Source organism: Chionomys nivalis, chromosome 6, assembly GCF_950005125.1.
Source record: "Chionomys nivalis chromosome 6, mChiNiv1.1, whole genome shotgun sequence".
NCBI lineage: Eukaryota > Metazoa > Chordata > Mammalia > Rodentia > Cricetidae > Chionomys > Chionomys nivalis.
Genome location: NC_080091.1, coordinates 99,606,982 through 99,621,946, shown reverse-complemented (window position 1 = coordinate 99,621,946; position 14,965 = coordinate 99,606,982). Strand labels below are relative to the sequence as shown.

The following is a 14,965-nucleotide window of genomic DNA, read 5'->3' as shown; positions in this document are numbered from 1 at the left end:
ATAAACACAGCAGAATTAAAATAACTTTCAATGTAATGTGAGGTATTTGGAGCACAATTCACTTTACTTTATGCCACAAGTAGACTTTACATCATCCATTGCGGCCAATTAGAGGCTCCAGCGTTCCATGTATTAATGAATGTTATTCACATCTACATTAAAAAGGCCCCTATACTATAACAGTGCAGGCGTTTTAGTGCCATCATTCTAGCCTTTCTCTCCACAGCCAGTGTGATGTTCCTCAAAAGAAGCTACCGAGTGCCACATATATAATTAACCTGGAAAGATTAAGAAAATACCATGGAGTCCTTTTCTTTTCTTCTCTAGAAGTCTGAACTTTCAGTTTGAGTTTTATATATGTATATATTTTAAGAAGCTTTTACTATTTTAGGTTTCGATGCACTACTTTTAATGGCTCTTTGTTTTAGCTGTCCTACCCATACTCCCTCTTTGTTCCCTCCACCCTCCACCCTGCTTGATCCTCCCATTCCAGTACCCCTTCATCCATTCATAATTATCTGTTATATTTTCCCTTTCTAGGGAGATCTATCACCAACCCTAGCTCCTTACTCTATACCTAAACTCTGTGGTTCTACAGATTGTAGCTTGCTTATTACTGATGTAACAGGTAATATCAACATATATGCTGATACATACTATATTTGTCTTTCTGGGTCTAGGCTACCTCAATCAGGTTGATTTTTTTTTTGTTGTTGTTTTTTCGAGACAGGGTTTCTCTGTGGTTTTGGAGCCTGTCCTGGAGCTAGCTCTTGTAGACCAGGCTGGTCTCGAACTCACATAGATCCGCCTGCCTCTGCCTCCCAAGTGCTGGAATTAAAGGCGTGCGCCACCACCGCCTGGCTAATCAAGTTGACTTTTTTCTCTAGTTCTATCCACTTATTGAGAACTTTGTTTTTTTAATGGCTGAGTAATATTCTATTGTGTAAAGGTACCACAAAAACCACAAAAATTTTCTTTATCCAGTCATCTGTTAACAGACATCTAGTTTGTTTCCAGTTTCTGGCTGTTATAAACAGAGCAGTAATGAGCATGGTTGATGGAGTATTTCCAGTAGGATTGAGCATCCTTTGGGTAAATGCTGAGAGTGGTACAGCTGGATCTTGACAGAGATCGATTCCCAGCATTCTGAGGAACGGCTACAGTGATTTCCATGATGTCCGTGCAAGTTTGCGCTCCCACCAGCAATGCATGAGTGTTCCCCTTATCCACATCCTCTCCAGCATGAGCTGTCATTTGTTTCATTTGTCTTAGACATTCTGACAGGTGTAAGAGGAATCTCCAAGTAGTTTTGTTTTGCATTAACCTGCTTACTAGGGATGTTGAACATTTCTTTGGGTTCTTCTCAGCTATCTAGGGATGTTGAATGTTTCTCTGGTTCTTCTCAGCTATTTGAGTTACCTCTTATGAGAATTTTTGTTTAGATTTGTACCCCATTTTTTAAGTTTGGTCGTTTATTTTCTTGATATGTAGGATTTTAGTCCTCTACAGGGTGAGTAGTTGGTAAGAATCTGTTCCTGTCCTCTGTGCTACAACTTTGTTCATATGATGATGTCCTTGACATGCAGAAGCTTTTCAGTTTCATGAGGTCCAGTTTACTAATTGTTGATCTTCCTGCCTGTGCTATAAATGCAGTCAAGACTACACCTCACGTTTTCTATCAGATTCGGTGATCTGGGTTTTGTTTGTTTGTTTACGAGGTTTCTCTGTGTAATAGTCCTGGCTATCCTGGAACTTGCTTTGTAGACCAGGCTGGCCTAGAACTCACTGGGATTTGCCTGCCTCTGCCTCCCAAGTGCTGGAATTAAAGGTGTGCACCACCACCACCTAGCCTTAACGTTTTTTTGGAGTGATCTGGTTTTATGTTGAGGTCTTTGATCCACTTGGAATTGAGTTTTGTGCAGGGTGATAGGTATGGATCTATTTGGATTCTCCTACATGCAGCCGTCTGGTTTATCAGCACTATTTGCTGGAGATGCTGTTGTCTTTTCAGTGTCTATTTCTAGATTATTAAAAATTGGGTGTCCAAAGATGTGTGGATTTATGTCTGGGTCTTCAATTCGATTTCATTGATCAGCATGTCTGTTTTGATAATTTGGATCTTCTATTATTTGCCTTTTAGTTATTTCAGCTAAGTGTTTAACAATCTTATTTTCTTAAAGAACCAACTCTTTGTTGTAATGATTCTTTGTATTTTTATTTTTATTTTTTTGTTCTTGTTGTATTGACTTAAACCCTGAGTTTGATTATTTCTTACCATCTACTCCTTTGGGATGTTATTTTTTCTCTTTGCTCTAGAGGTTTCAGGTGTGCTGTTAAGTTACTAGTATGAGATCTCTCTCATTTTTTAATTTAGGCACTCAGTGCCATGAACTCTTAGAAGTACCTCATTGTGTCCCATAAATTTGGGTATGTTTTCATTCAACTGTAGAAAATCTTTAATTTCTTTCTTAATTTTTGTCTTGACACATTTTTCATTCAGTAGTGAGTTGTTCAGTTCCTATTAGTTTGTAATCTTTCTGATGTTGATATCCAGCTTTAATCTATGATGGTCAAATAGGATGAGATTGGAACTAAGTGGAGTGTGGAGTCTGAGGATTCTTGGAGACAGGACCTTGTCCTTTGGTCTGAAGATTTGGTAGTGGTAAAAGGTGTCTCTAGTGGCTTGCTACTTTGCTTTTCTGATCTTCAGCTTGAACCCCAATATCTGTCTCTGGGTTTTTATTATTCATGCTACAATAGGGATTCTTGGCAATAGCCTTAAACCAGATGACACATAGCTAAAGGCAATCTTCTTGCTTCTGCCATCTGAGTATTGGAATTAATTACATATGTGAACTATCAGTTCCAGCTGACAAATGTTTGGGGTTTTGTTTGAGACAAGGTCTCAGGCACTCTAGACTGTCCTCCATCTCACTGTGTAGCTGACAGTGACTTGGACTCTCAGTCCATCTGTTTCTACCTCTATTACAGTTGCTCTTCCAACAATATTTCTCTGTGACGAATTCCCATGACTTAATTTACAGTAGAACTTTAATTGTGTGAAGTCTTTACTGACATTTTTTCCTTTATGTCTTTGTACTTCTTTTCCATCCTTAAAGGTATTTATGCACATTCAAAGTTAAAATACTGCATTTCAGATGTGGGACTGAGCCAGGCAGTGATGCACATCTTTAATGCCAGCGCTCAGGAAGCAGAGGCAGCTGGATCTGAGTTCGAGGCCAGCCTGGTCACAGAGTTCCCTGACAGCCAAGGCTACACAGAGAAACCCTGTCTCAAAAAAAGAAACAAAACAAACAAAAGCCCCAACAAAACAAAACCCCAGGAGTTAAAGGTATAAACAGCAGTGGCTCTGCAGTGTTCACCTCTGTGGAGATGACTTCCACCTTTCTACTCTTCTTTTAGATTGCTGTGAAGACTGAAAATGTGAGCCTATTTCCATGTTGACCAAAAGTCATAGAGTTGGAACTTGGGTCTATGTCCTCCAAGGTTCTCAAGCTTCTACCTCAAAACAAAGGTCCCACCTAGTTGTTTTTGTTTGTTTGTTTATTTTTTTTGGTTTACCGAGACCCCACCTAGTTGTTGACCAGAGAGTTCTGCTCTCTCAAGGTTGTTGTCAACAGGTGTGGTTACTTGCCAGACCTTGTGCTCCATGAATAGAGAAGTAGATCTGTTCTTACCTCAAACAAAAGTCTAAGGATCCAACTAAGTTCCAGTTCCCTTTATAGAAATAACTTTATTCTCTCCCGATTCGATCCTATTTTTCTTCGTTTTATTATTTTCATTTGCATGTTCATATCCTTACTATATTTCTAATTCCCATGCTGCTGCCCTGGAGAAAGGTATTTTTGTAGAGGCTGGTCACCGACAGATGGCTACTTATATTTCTCCATCCCAAGCTCCCTTCTTCTCAGCTTCCCCTTTTCTCAATTAGCTATGCATGATGCTCTGATTTTGCTACAAATGCAATACAAAGATTAACCCTGTAAACTTTATTCTCAGATGTCTGATTTCTTCCCTTTATTATTCTCCTTTGTCTACATCATTAACTTGTTTTTGGAATAGCTTAATAACCATTCCATCTCACATGTCAATCCAGACTAATCTTTTTAAACATTATTTTTTATGGTAGTGGTAGCGCTCACACCTTTAATCCTAGCAAGGTCTTTTTCACACATTCCACATTACTTATATTACCACAGAATCTGTAGTAATGAACCCTTACTGGAATAACAGTGTAGCATGTGCTCTGTTGATCTACACCATAAAACTCTAAAAAGCATGTTATTATATATATATATATATATATATATATATATATATATATATACATATATATATATAAATTCCCAGAAACAAGATTTGCATGTGGCAACTCTGGAGATAATTTTTGCTAGATAGCCTTTTTAGACTGATAAACTAAGTCCCAAATAAATGTAGACAATATAATAAATCTTTTAAACAAACAGTAAACAATACTTCATAAAGGTGATACATCTGAACCAAGTTTCACTTATTTTAAAGAAAAAAATGTACTCTGTATATCAAAGATTAAGCTTAATAGCATTGATAATCAAGAATCTACACTTTCTAGCAAACATCTTGGAGAAAACGTTACTCAAGGCTGTTGTTCAAGCTCCGCGGTGGAACTAGGTCTAATAGAGTGGGTGGGAGAGAGCAGCTGACAGTGATGGTCTCCTGGAAACCAAATACATGAAGAGAATATTGCAAACATCCCACCTGCCAGTCTGTCAACAAAGAATACGATGAACTGAACTGCACACGTGCATTTAATGGCTTAGCCCTTTTAAAAATTACAACATTCCACTATTCACCAATGTGACAGTACGTGAGTTTTCTTTTTCGTTTTATGGTTTTCGGAGACAGGGTTTCTCTATATAACAGTTCTGGTTGTCCTGGAACTTTGTAGACCAGGTTGGCCTCGAACTCCCAGAGATCCGCCTGCCTCTACCTCCAGAGTGCTGGGATTAAAGGCGTGCGCCACTATGCCCGACTGTGAGTTTTATTATATATATTTTTAATAATGCAACTTCTGTAATGAACCTGGCACTAGTTAGTTATAACCACCCCGGGAGGCATATATCCGAGTTGCTTAAGATAGTCCAATATATTGGATCTGACTATTGGCTCCTCGTTACCGAGGAGAGCCACTTTTCTGAAAGTTTCCTTTCTTCCTCATAAACGAGAGCAGGGAGCTCTGATCTGAACGCTGTTAGTTATAAAAATCCCTCCTCCGGTCACACACACAGGGATCTGCTTCCCCGTGTCCCATTCGGAGCTCCTGTCACTCAGTGCCCTAATTCCGACAGCTGAGGAAAGAGGAAAACGAAGTTCCGTGGTAGCGACCAGAGCTCCTCCGCCACGTGGCCCTCGGCGGCTCTTCTGCCCACACAGCCTGCACAGGGCCAGCGAGCTCCCCTAGGGCCTGACCGCGGAAACGCCGGGCGGGAGCTGCGGGCTGAGAGCCCCGGGAGCATCGCCGTCCCGCCTCCCGCCGTTCCGCCTCCCGGGGGCCTCGTGGGGCAGGGCGGGGAGCACACCCGGAAATCCGTGGAGGAGGGAGGGTGGGACCTGGGGAGAGAGACTTCCGGTGGCGCAAAGCGTGCTGGGACCAGCTTGCGGCAAGCCTCCCTCCCGGCCTGCAGCGAGACCACCGTTAGCGCCGCTCGGCTTCCGCCCCTGCTCTCGCCTCGGCGGCGGCGGAGGCCGCGGCTCCGGCTGTGCTCGGCCCCGTTCGCCTTGCTTCCCCGGCGGCCTCGGCAGACATGTTGTGAGGCGGCCGCGCGGGTGCCCGAAGGATGGTTTGGCCGAGGCGGCGGCAACCGCTGCTGGTGGCGGCGGCCGCGGGGGCTCCGGCTCTGTAGAGCCGGGCTTGTGGGTGTCCGCCCGGGCCTGCGGCCGGCGGGGCTCCCGTGCCGTCCGGGTCCCCGGAGCCCTCGGCACCCCGACCTTCCCTTCAGACGCGCACTAGGAGTTCCCACACTGGGCGTTCTCGGCCCGCCAACCCACCTCTCCCTCCTCTCCGAGCTCCCCCGACCCCGACGCCCCTGCCCGGGGGCAGCCTGAAATCTTCGCGAAGTGGTGGACCAGAGTCGAGGAGTTTAAAAGTTGGGGCCTGAAAGGCAGGAAGGTACGATGGCTTCCTCGTCTGGCAACGATGATGACCTCACTATCCCCAGAGCTGCTATAAATAAGATGATCAAAGAGACTCTCCCTAACGTCCGGGTGGCCAACGACGCCCGAGAGCTGGTCGTGAACTGCTGCACTGAATTCATTCACCTTATATCTTCGGAAGCCAATGAGATTTGCAACAAGTCGGAAAAGAAGACGATTTCCCCAGAGCACGTCATACAAGGTATGGAACTTGTTGAAATGACGGTCCAGGGGAAAAGTCTTGCTGACAGATAGCATAACCGCTTCGTGTCACTAGTAAGTCCTGTAATGAAGAAGTCACAAAGGCCTAGAGACAGCTTGCATCTTAATAGCTATGTAGCATTCTTCGGACATTTTTCATCCAGCTAATGCAAATAAGAAGTGCAAACATTAGGGTCAGCAAACATCCTCAATACCTAACTAGTACAGTTTGCAGTCGGGTCTTAAAGCAACAAGAATTGACTGCCTGCAGTTTAACTTGGATAATAACAGGTGAGAAAGGAGCTTAAAGATTCTCTCAGGGAAAGTTAAATTTTAGACAGAACGTCAAGCATGCGTTGAGTCACAGAATACCTCTTCCTCACCTGACCCTTTTTACCAGTGTAGAGGAAAAGATTCATGTTGAACACACGAACAGAAAACACACTTGGACTGTGGATGTAGGTCAGTGTTGTATCGTGTGCCTGGCGTGCACGGGTCCTGGGTTTGATTACCAGTACGGAATTATTTATATATATAAAACTTGAGTGTTCAGTGTTGTAAAGTTTATTGCTTTCCAAAAAGGGAGCCTGTTTTTGCTTTAAAAATTGATAAAAAACAATCATCACCATGTTACCAAAGCTCTCTGTAAGAAAAAGGCAAATGACACATTTTTTTTTTCTTTTTGACTTCCTCCAACTTTTGATTGTTTTATTCTTAGAAAATGTTGAAAAGCTTGTACCGAAAGCTATGCAAAAAGTGACAAGGGCACCCACACCTCTTCCAGTACTGGGCCTTGAACTGGGTCTGACACGCTAGCAGGCTCTCTGTCCTTTCCTTGTGCTGTTACCATTGTGTGTGTGTGTTTAAGGTTTTATGGAAAGCATTTCTAAACATCTCAACAGTTTCTTCCTTATCTTGGAAAATATTTTTAGTAGGGATTTGGGAGACTGCGTTTTTGATGGTCGCAGGGAAGGGAGACAGCACGTTTGGGGGGAAATACTCTCTGTGGCTTTTCATGAACTTTTAGGAGAAAGTTGCATTCAGTCTGAAGGAATAACTTATATTTTTCCACTATCAGGATTGAAAAAAGATAAAGTGACTCCTTTGAGCCTTTACCCTGTGCTGAAGGTAGCTGTAAAGCACACCCTGCTGTGACGATATTGTGTGTGTGTAAATAAGTATATTACATACGCATGTACTCTGCCATTTCAGTTCACAGTAGATAACCCCTAAGGGAAAAAAAACACTTGCTGTAACCACCATTCCCTGCTGCTTATTTGATTTTTTTTTCCTTTTTTCAAGATGGGGTTTCTCTGTGTAACAGTTCTAGCTGTCAGGGAACTAGTTCTCTAGACCAGGCTGGCCTGGAACTCACAGAGACCTGCCTGCCTCTGCCTCCTGAGTGCTGGGATTAAAGGCGTGCGCCACCACTGCCGAGCATTTATTTGATGCGTGCGTGCGTGCGTGCGTGCGTGCGTGCGTGTGTGTGTGTGTGTGTGTGTGTGTGTGTGTGTGTTGAATTCAGGGCCTTACATGTGCTAGGCAAGCATTGTCCTACAGAGCTATTTTCCCAACCTACCTATTTGATTCTTGAAACTAGTTTTTTGGTTTTTTTTTTAAACTGCTGGTTTGATTTGCCGAGTGGTAAGAAAATGGAAGCCAAGTTGTCTGTGTTTTATTTTTATGTTATATGTGATTGTTTTCCTAAGTCTTTGAACAATTACCTGACAAATAACCAAAATTGTCTTTGACTCCTCTTAAAGCATCAGTTTTTTAATGAAAACTGCAGAGGATTTCAATAGGAGGTGCCTACACATTTGTTTGTACCAGGAAAATGAGATTGTTCTAAGAATCTAATAACGCAATCTGTCTTCTTGGGGAAAGGTTCATTTTTTTTTTTTTAGAATATATTTAGAATTCTGATTGACAAGATGATTGAATAAAAGTGCAGCCATAGCAAGCAGTATGCTAAATAGTTCAACTTTGGAATACGCTAACTTCGTTCGGTTTAATGCATGACTCAGAAAGTTACAGTGAAAAACTATTTTCTGTGATGATGGCAATCTACTGATGTTAAAAAAAACCTGTGAATCGACCTGTTGACACTCATAAATTTACCTTTTTTCTTGTAATGTTGCCAATAAGTATATAAGAGGGGCTGGAGAGATGGCTCGCGGTTAAGAGCACTGATTGCTTTTCCAGAGGACTTGGGTTCAACTCCCAGCACCTGCGCAGTGGCTCAACTGTCTGCAACTCCAGTTCTAAGGGACCCCTCACACAGACACGTATGCAGCTAAAACACCAATACAGCCAGGTGGTGGTGGTTTTCATCTTGAGGCAGGTGGATCTCTGTGTAGCCAGCCTGGTCTGCAAGAGCTAGTTCCAGGACAGCTAGGGCTGTTACACAGAGAAACCCTGTCTTGAAAAACCAAAAAAAAAAAAGTATGTGAGAATAGCTGTAGTCTTGCTCCAGTTAGTGTACTGTGATTGCCTTAAGGTTTTTGTTTGTTTGGTTGGTTTTTCAAGACTGGGCGGCCTTGAACTCAGAGATCAGCACGCCTCTGCCTCCTCTGCTGGGGTTAAAGGCGTGCACCAGCACTGCACATTGGAGAAATTTTTTTGTGTTCTAGGTGTTTGAAATGTATCCTTCCTGAGGAACTCTGGAAAGCTGGTAGAATTATGATAGATACAACCTTTTCAGATTGTTTTTCTGTGAGAGGCAAAAGCAAGTGAGTTCCAGGCCAGTCACAAAGTGAATGCTGTCAGCATTGATTATTTAGGAACAGAAGATACATACATACAATATACATTTTTTTCTCTCTCTTTCTCTCTTTCTCTCTCTCTGAAGATACATACGTATAATATACATTCTCTCTCTCTGTGTTTTATTTATTTTTATTTTATGTGTGTTGGTGTTTTGCCTACAGTTATGTCTGTGTGAGGGTGTCAGAGCCCCTGAAACTGGAGTTACAGACAGTTGTAAGCTGCCATGTGGGTGCTGGGAATTGAATCCCCGGTCCTCTGGAAGAGTAACCAGTATTCTTACCCACTGAGTCATCTCTCCAGCCCCTGTTTTGTTTTTTGTTTTTTTGGGTTTTTTTGGTTTTTCGAGACAAGGTTTCTCTGTGGTTTTGGAGCCTGTCCTGGAACTAGCTCTTGAAGACCAGGCTGATCTCGAACCCACAGAGATCCGCCTGCCTCTGCCTCCCAAGTGCTGGGATTAAAGGCGTGTGCCACCACCGCCTGTTTTTTGTTAATACACGTTTTAAAAAGACTTTCATGTTGAAGTTAGAGTTTTTATAATAGTTAATTAACTGTACCTTACTTCAGGCCATTTTACTCACTCAGTTGCTACCTGGGTTTATCTTATTAGAATAAATTAAACATTCTGATGCACTTTTGTAAAGTATAGTTAGGAACTGAAATAATTTTATCACCAAATAAATATATAAAATATCATAATTTAGTTAGCTTAACTATTTTCATCCTACTTTCTGTAACTTAATGAATATATGTTCCTAGCCTATTTTTTAATGGGACAAACTGTGTCATTAACCAGTAAATTCTAAATAATTTGCCTTTTTTTATATTCTTTAATAAACAGACAGACTTAATGATGCTTGACTATTATAAGTGACATAGGAAAGATATTTTTCTTACTCAAACCACATGTTTTTGTAAGAAATTTTAAAAGTTAAAGAGGGAAAAATAAAAACCTGTGCCTTGAAATGTTCCATTAGCTTTTAACCAGTCTCTAGCCAAATCTTAAGGAAGTAGGTAAATATGGGACTAGAGAGATAGCTCAAAGGTTAAGAGCACGGTGCTGTTCTTGCAGAGGACTTGGGTTTTCACACACTCATAAGATGCCCTTAACTCCAGCTCCTGGGGAGTACTGTGCCCTCACCTGGCCTCTATGGGCACTACACTCACGCGTACAAATCACACACACACAATTAAGAACAAAAAACTTGAAGGCTAATGGTTGATAAAAATATTTTGTCTTAGTTAACCAAACAGTTGCTAAATAACTGTCTCTCAACAGGAAACTAACACAAAAAGGTAAATGTTACATGAATGAGGGAAAGCTATATTTTTCACCTTTCATGCTTTTATTTCCGCAGCACTAGAAAGTTTGGGCTTCGGCTCTTACATCAGTGAAGTTAAAGAAGTCTTACAAGAGTGCAAGACGGTGGCGCTAAAAAGAAGAAAGGCCAGTTCTCGCTTGGAGAACCTCGGCATTCCTGAGGAAGAGCTGCTGAGACAGCAACAGGAATTGTTTGCAAAGGTAAGTCGTGTGCTTTACATTATTTTCATTGGAAATTTACCAAATTCAAGGGGTTTTTGAAAATCACTTCATAAATCAACGTATCTAGAGGATTCTTTCTCTAGCTCATTGCTTATTACTGAGACTGATGTTTAGAACTTGGCCAGTTTGACTCTAGTTCATGTAATAATTGCAACAACCGGTTTTCTTTCCTTTTTCTCTTTTTATCGTTGTTTTGTTTTTGTTTTTCCAGACAGGGTTTCTCTGTGTAGCCCTGACTGTGCTGGATCTCAATCTGTTAGACCAGGCTGCCCTCAAACTTAGAGATTCACCTGCCTCTGCCTCCCATATGCTGGGATTAAAGACCACTACCACCACTGCCTGACTGCTACTAGATTTTATTATGAGTGGATACAAGGAAAGTCTAACATTTTCTGTTAGCAAGGCATTGATCTGTCCCAAGCTGGTTTTAGAGTTCTCCTGACTCAGTCCCTCAAGTACTGAGGTAATAGAAATTGTACCATCAAACCTCACTGCTTTTGAGCCTTAAACTTTATCAGGCACAAGATACAAGTGTCGTTTATTAGAGTAGGCAAGAAAGAGTTTTGGTTAAGAATGCATACTATTCCAGAGGACCTGAGTTTGGATCCCAATACTCACATTGGGAGGCTCCAAGGAGATCCAACACCTTTGGCCTTTGAGAGTACCGATACTCATGTACATATCCCCTGCAGACACACACACATACATAATTAAAATAATAAATCTTAAAAAATAAACTACTAAGCCGGGCGGTGGTGGCACACCCCTTTAATCCCAGCAGAGGCAGGTGGATCTCTGTAAGTTCAAGGCCAATCTGGTCTATAAGAGCTAGTTCCAGGACAAGTGTACATTGCCTGCAGAGGCCAGAAGAGGATGTTGGATCCTTTAACAGATAGTTGTTATCTGCCATGTAGGTGCTAAGAAACCCAGATCCTCTGGAAGAGCAACCAGTGCTTTTAACTGTTGAGCCATCTCTCCAGTCCCTTTTCAATTTCTTCAGTTGAACTAAAAATATTAAGAGTTCTTGTTTTCTAGGTATGTCATAATTACATAGTACTTGGAAAATATCTATATACATTTGTTGAGTAAGTCTGTTAGTTACTTTAATTTACACTTAACCAAAATGTGTACACTTTTATGTTTTTAATTCTTAGGCTAGACAGCAACAAGCAGAATTAGCCCAACAGGAATGGCTTCAAATGCAGCAAGCCGCCCAACAAGCCCAGCTTGCTGCAGCCTCAGCCAGCGCATCCAATCAGGCAGGGTCTTCTCAAGATGAAGATGATGATGATGATATCTGAAATTCACCATCTCGGCTTCTGTGTCCTCTATAAAGAAAAACAGTGGAAGAAATGCTTATCTGTAATTGTGTATGCATCTTGGTGGACTTACCGTTGGTATTCTAGAGATGTCTGCTGTCAGATTTCAACTGCTGTGCTGTACATGTAAAACTGTCTCTTTCAACATTGAAAATTTAAGGTTCAATATAACATCAGCTTTGAATTTGTAATGGTGTTTCTGGAATCTATGAGCAGTGTGAACCCTTTATTTGGTCTATAAACAGTATTACAGAAAATGTCAGGTTTATAAAAATACAGTGAAATTTACACAGATGTCTTAATTTGTATTTGCATTTTCTCTGCCCTTTTAACCGAACTAAAATTGAGAGTTTTATATTGAGATGGGGCATGGTGTGATGCAGAATACGTTGAATCAGGTCGGCGGAAAAAATTCAGTTCTATATAGTATCTAAATTTTTTTTTTTTTGTCTTTTAAAGTGAGTATATATGCAGGCAACAATTATATATGCTCAGATAAATATACTTGCTAAGAGAAAAACTCAAATAAGACATTCAAAAACTAGAAAGGAAATGTATTCACTAATAGCTGTATAAATTTGGTGAGTTACGTTTTTGATTTTGTTATTGTTTTGTGTAACAGTAAAAACTAGTTTTATTATAGTATAATTTATCCTGAGCTACACTATGCCATTTCAGAAACTGGCTAATCTTGAAGATTGTTGTGATTCGCACTGTTTCACTCCAGTTTGGTAATTGTTCATAGTATTACTTGCTTAGTTCTTGTTTATATCATTTGCATATAGAGGTAAGACTTATGCAACTGTTGCTTGGGTTCCGTTGGTTTAACTGAGGCTCATGGATATTCAGACTTGCTAGGGGAAATAAATGAAAACTAATGAACATGTTTGCTATGAGAGAGGGCTTTAAAAATATTATTTAACATGTAGTTTACATATTGTTTGGTTTTAGCATAACATTTGCATTTTCTTGACTAGGTGACCTTAAGAGTCCAGTGCTAATTCTTGATATGACATCGTCCCCCTAATAATTGAGTGATGGCTTTAAAGTTTTGCGTTTGATTAAAAAGTGTCATAACTGACCAGCCCTATATGAAGTGTTAACTTGCTTGTTAAAGGAAGCAGCTTGAATTTGGTTTCAGTGACTAAAGTGTGATAGTGTTTGTGAGAGGGACCCAGTGTATTTGGAGAAGTGGTGTATTGCTTGTTTGGAAACAAAAAATAAAAATGCCATCTAAGGAAGTCATTAAGTTCCTATGTCTGTTGCCAAGTCATTTAAATTTCTGTATTCACCAAGCCCCAGAAGAGATTCTAGATGCCAGGATTTTAATTTTAATTGGAGAGCTAAGTAGAGTTTATAAGTATTAGATTTCTTAATATTCATATTTTGCAGTTTTAGAAAAAGGGAAATATTGTTATGCATTTATCAGATAGATATACTTCCCCAGTATAACAGAAAAGGTAGTAAAAGGATAGTAATTTTGCTGAATGCTTTATGCTGAAGTTATTTTAAGGTGTTTGATGGATATGCCTATGAAGTGTTTGGAAACTGTTCTCTCAAAAAGGTTAAGTACCAAAGGTAGGTAGTTTAGTCTACAACAATAAGTTAGTCACTGCTGCCTATTCTAATTTGTACTGTAACATTCTTTTACTTTGTTTTAAGTGTATGTTTCTCAAACAACTTAGATATTTTTCCATACTTTTTTTTCTGATGCAGTCTTCAGGTTAATTAATATTTTACTGCATCTGATAATGTATTATATGTTTGAGGCCTAGTGACTTTTCATTTTGATGTTCTTGTGATTTCATATGCTGTATTCTTCAAGCAATAAAATTCTGATGTGTTTTATAAATTGTTTTTGTAATTAATGATTATGGCAATTTCTGTTACGATTTTCAGCACTTTTGAGAATGACTAGTATGAAAGACATGGGTTATTTGGTATGTAGTGCCCCCTTTCCTCATTAGTTTACTGCTATTTCAGAAAACATAGTTTTTCTTCTTTTTGTAAATGTCCAGATACGGGCAGAGCAAAGCTCATTAAGCAGTACCTTGTTTTTAACATTTTTTTAATAATTTATTTTTATTATGTATATGGTGTTCTGCCTGTATGTATCACTGTAGGTCAGAAGAGGGCACCAAATCTCATTACAGATGATTGTGAGCCACTATGTGGTTGCTGGGAATTGAACTCAGGACCTTTGGAATAACAAGTAAAGCTCTTAGCCACTGAGCCATCTCTCCAGCCCTGTTTTTAACATTTAAAAGTCATAATTATTTGTTGCTATAGTCATTAGAATGATTTAGTCTAAACAAAATCTCTAGTTTTTGAGAAATATACTTAGCAAATATTTTCCCATCTGAATCTATATTTTTCCAGCAGATTGTAAGGTTGCTAAAGTGTAATTTTTTAAAAAAAGACAGTATCTTGCTCTGCAGGCTAATTTTTCTTTTTCCCTGTGCATGTATGTATGTATGTATGCATGCATGTACTAATGTATTGTGTGTTCAGGTAGGCGTGGGTGCATTTGTGTGTACACTTGCCTGTGGAAGCCCAATGTTGGTGCCAGGAATCTTTCTTGTTATTTTAGTTTGTTCATTCTCGGTCAAACCCAGAGGTCACCTATAAAGATAATCTTCTAAGTTAGCTCACTCCAGGGATTCCCTGTTTCTGCTGACTAAGGCTGGAAATTTTATTGGTGAGCTACCACACCCTTGTAGCAGGCTTTCTTGGACCGATAACCCCCAAGTCATGACACAGAGACTTACCAATTATGAACTTGCCTTAGGTTAGGCTTGTTTCTAACTAGCTTTTTTTTTTTTTTTTTTTTTTAACTTAACCCATTTCTATTCATCTGAGTGCTGCCCTGAGGTTTGTTTACCTCATCTCTTTTCTGTCCTCCCAGGTTTCCTGCTTCCTCCAAGTCTTGCTGCCTAGCTGTCTCCCC

The 14,965-nt window shown here is 40.3% G+C and overlaps 1 protein-coding gene across 1 annotated transcript; it reads left to right on the top strand.

Annotated features, from left to right (window-relative positions):
• Positions 1-5,619: 5,619 nt before the first annotated feature.
• Positions 5,620-13,864, top strand: Dr1 (down-regulator of transcription 1). Its single transcript, XM_057773231.1, has 3 exons — positions 5,620-6,394; positions 10,515-10,678; positions 11,854-13,864. The coding sequence occupies exons 1-3, from the start codon at positions 6,175-6,177 to the stop codon at positions 11,998-12,000; spliced, it is 531 nt and encodes a 176-aa protein (XP_057629214.1). The 5' UTR covers positions 5,620-6,174; the 3' UTR covers positions 12,001-13,864.
• The last annotated feature ends 1,101 nt before the right edge of the window (positions 13,865-14,965 follow it).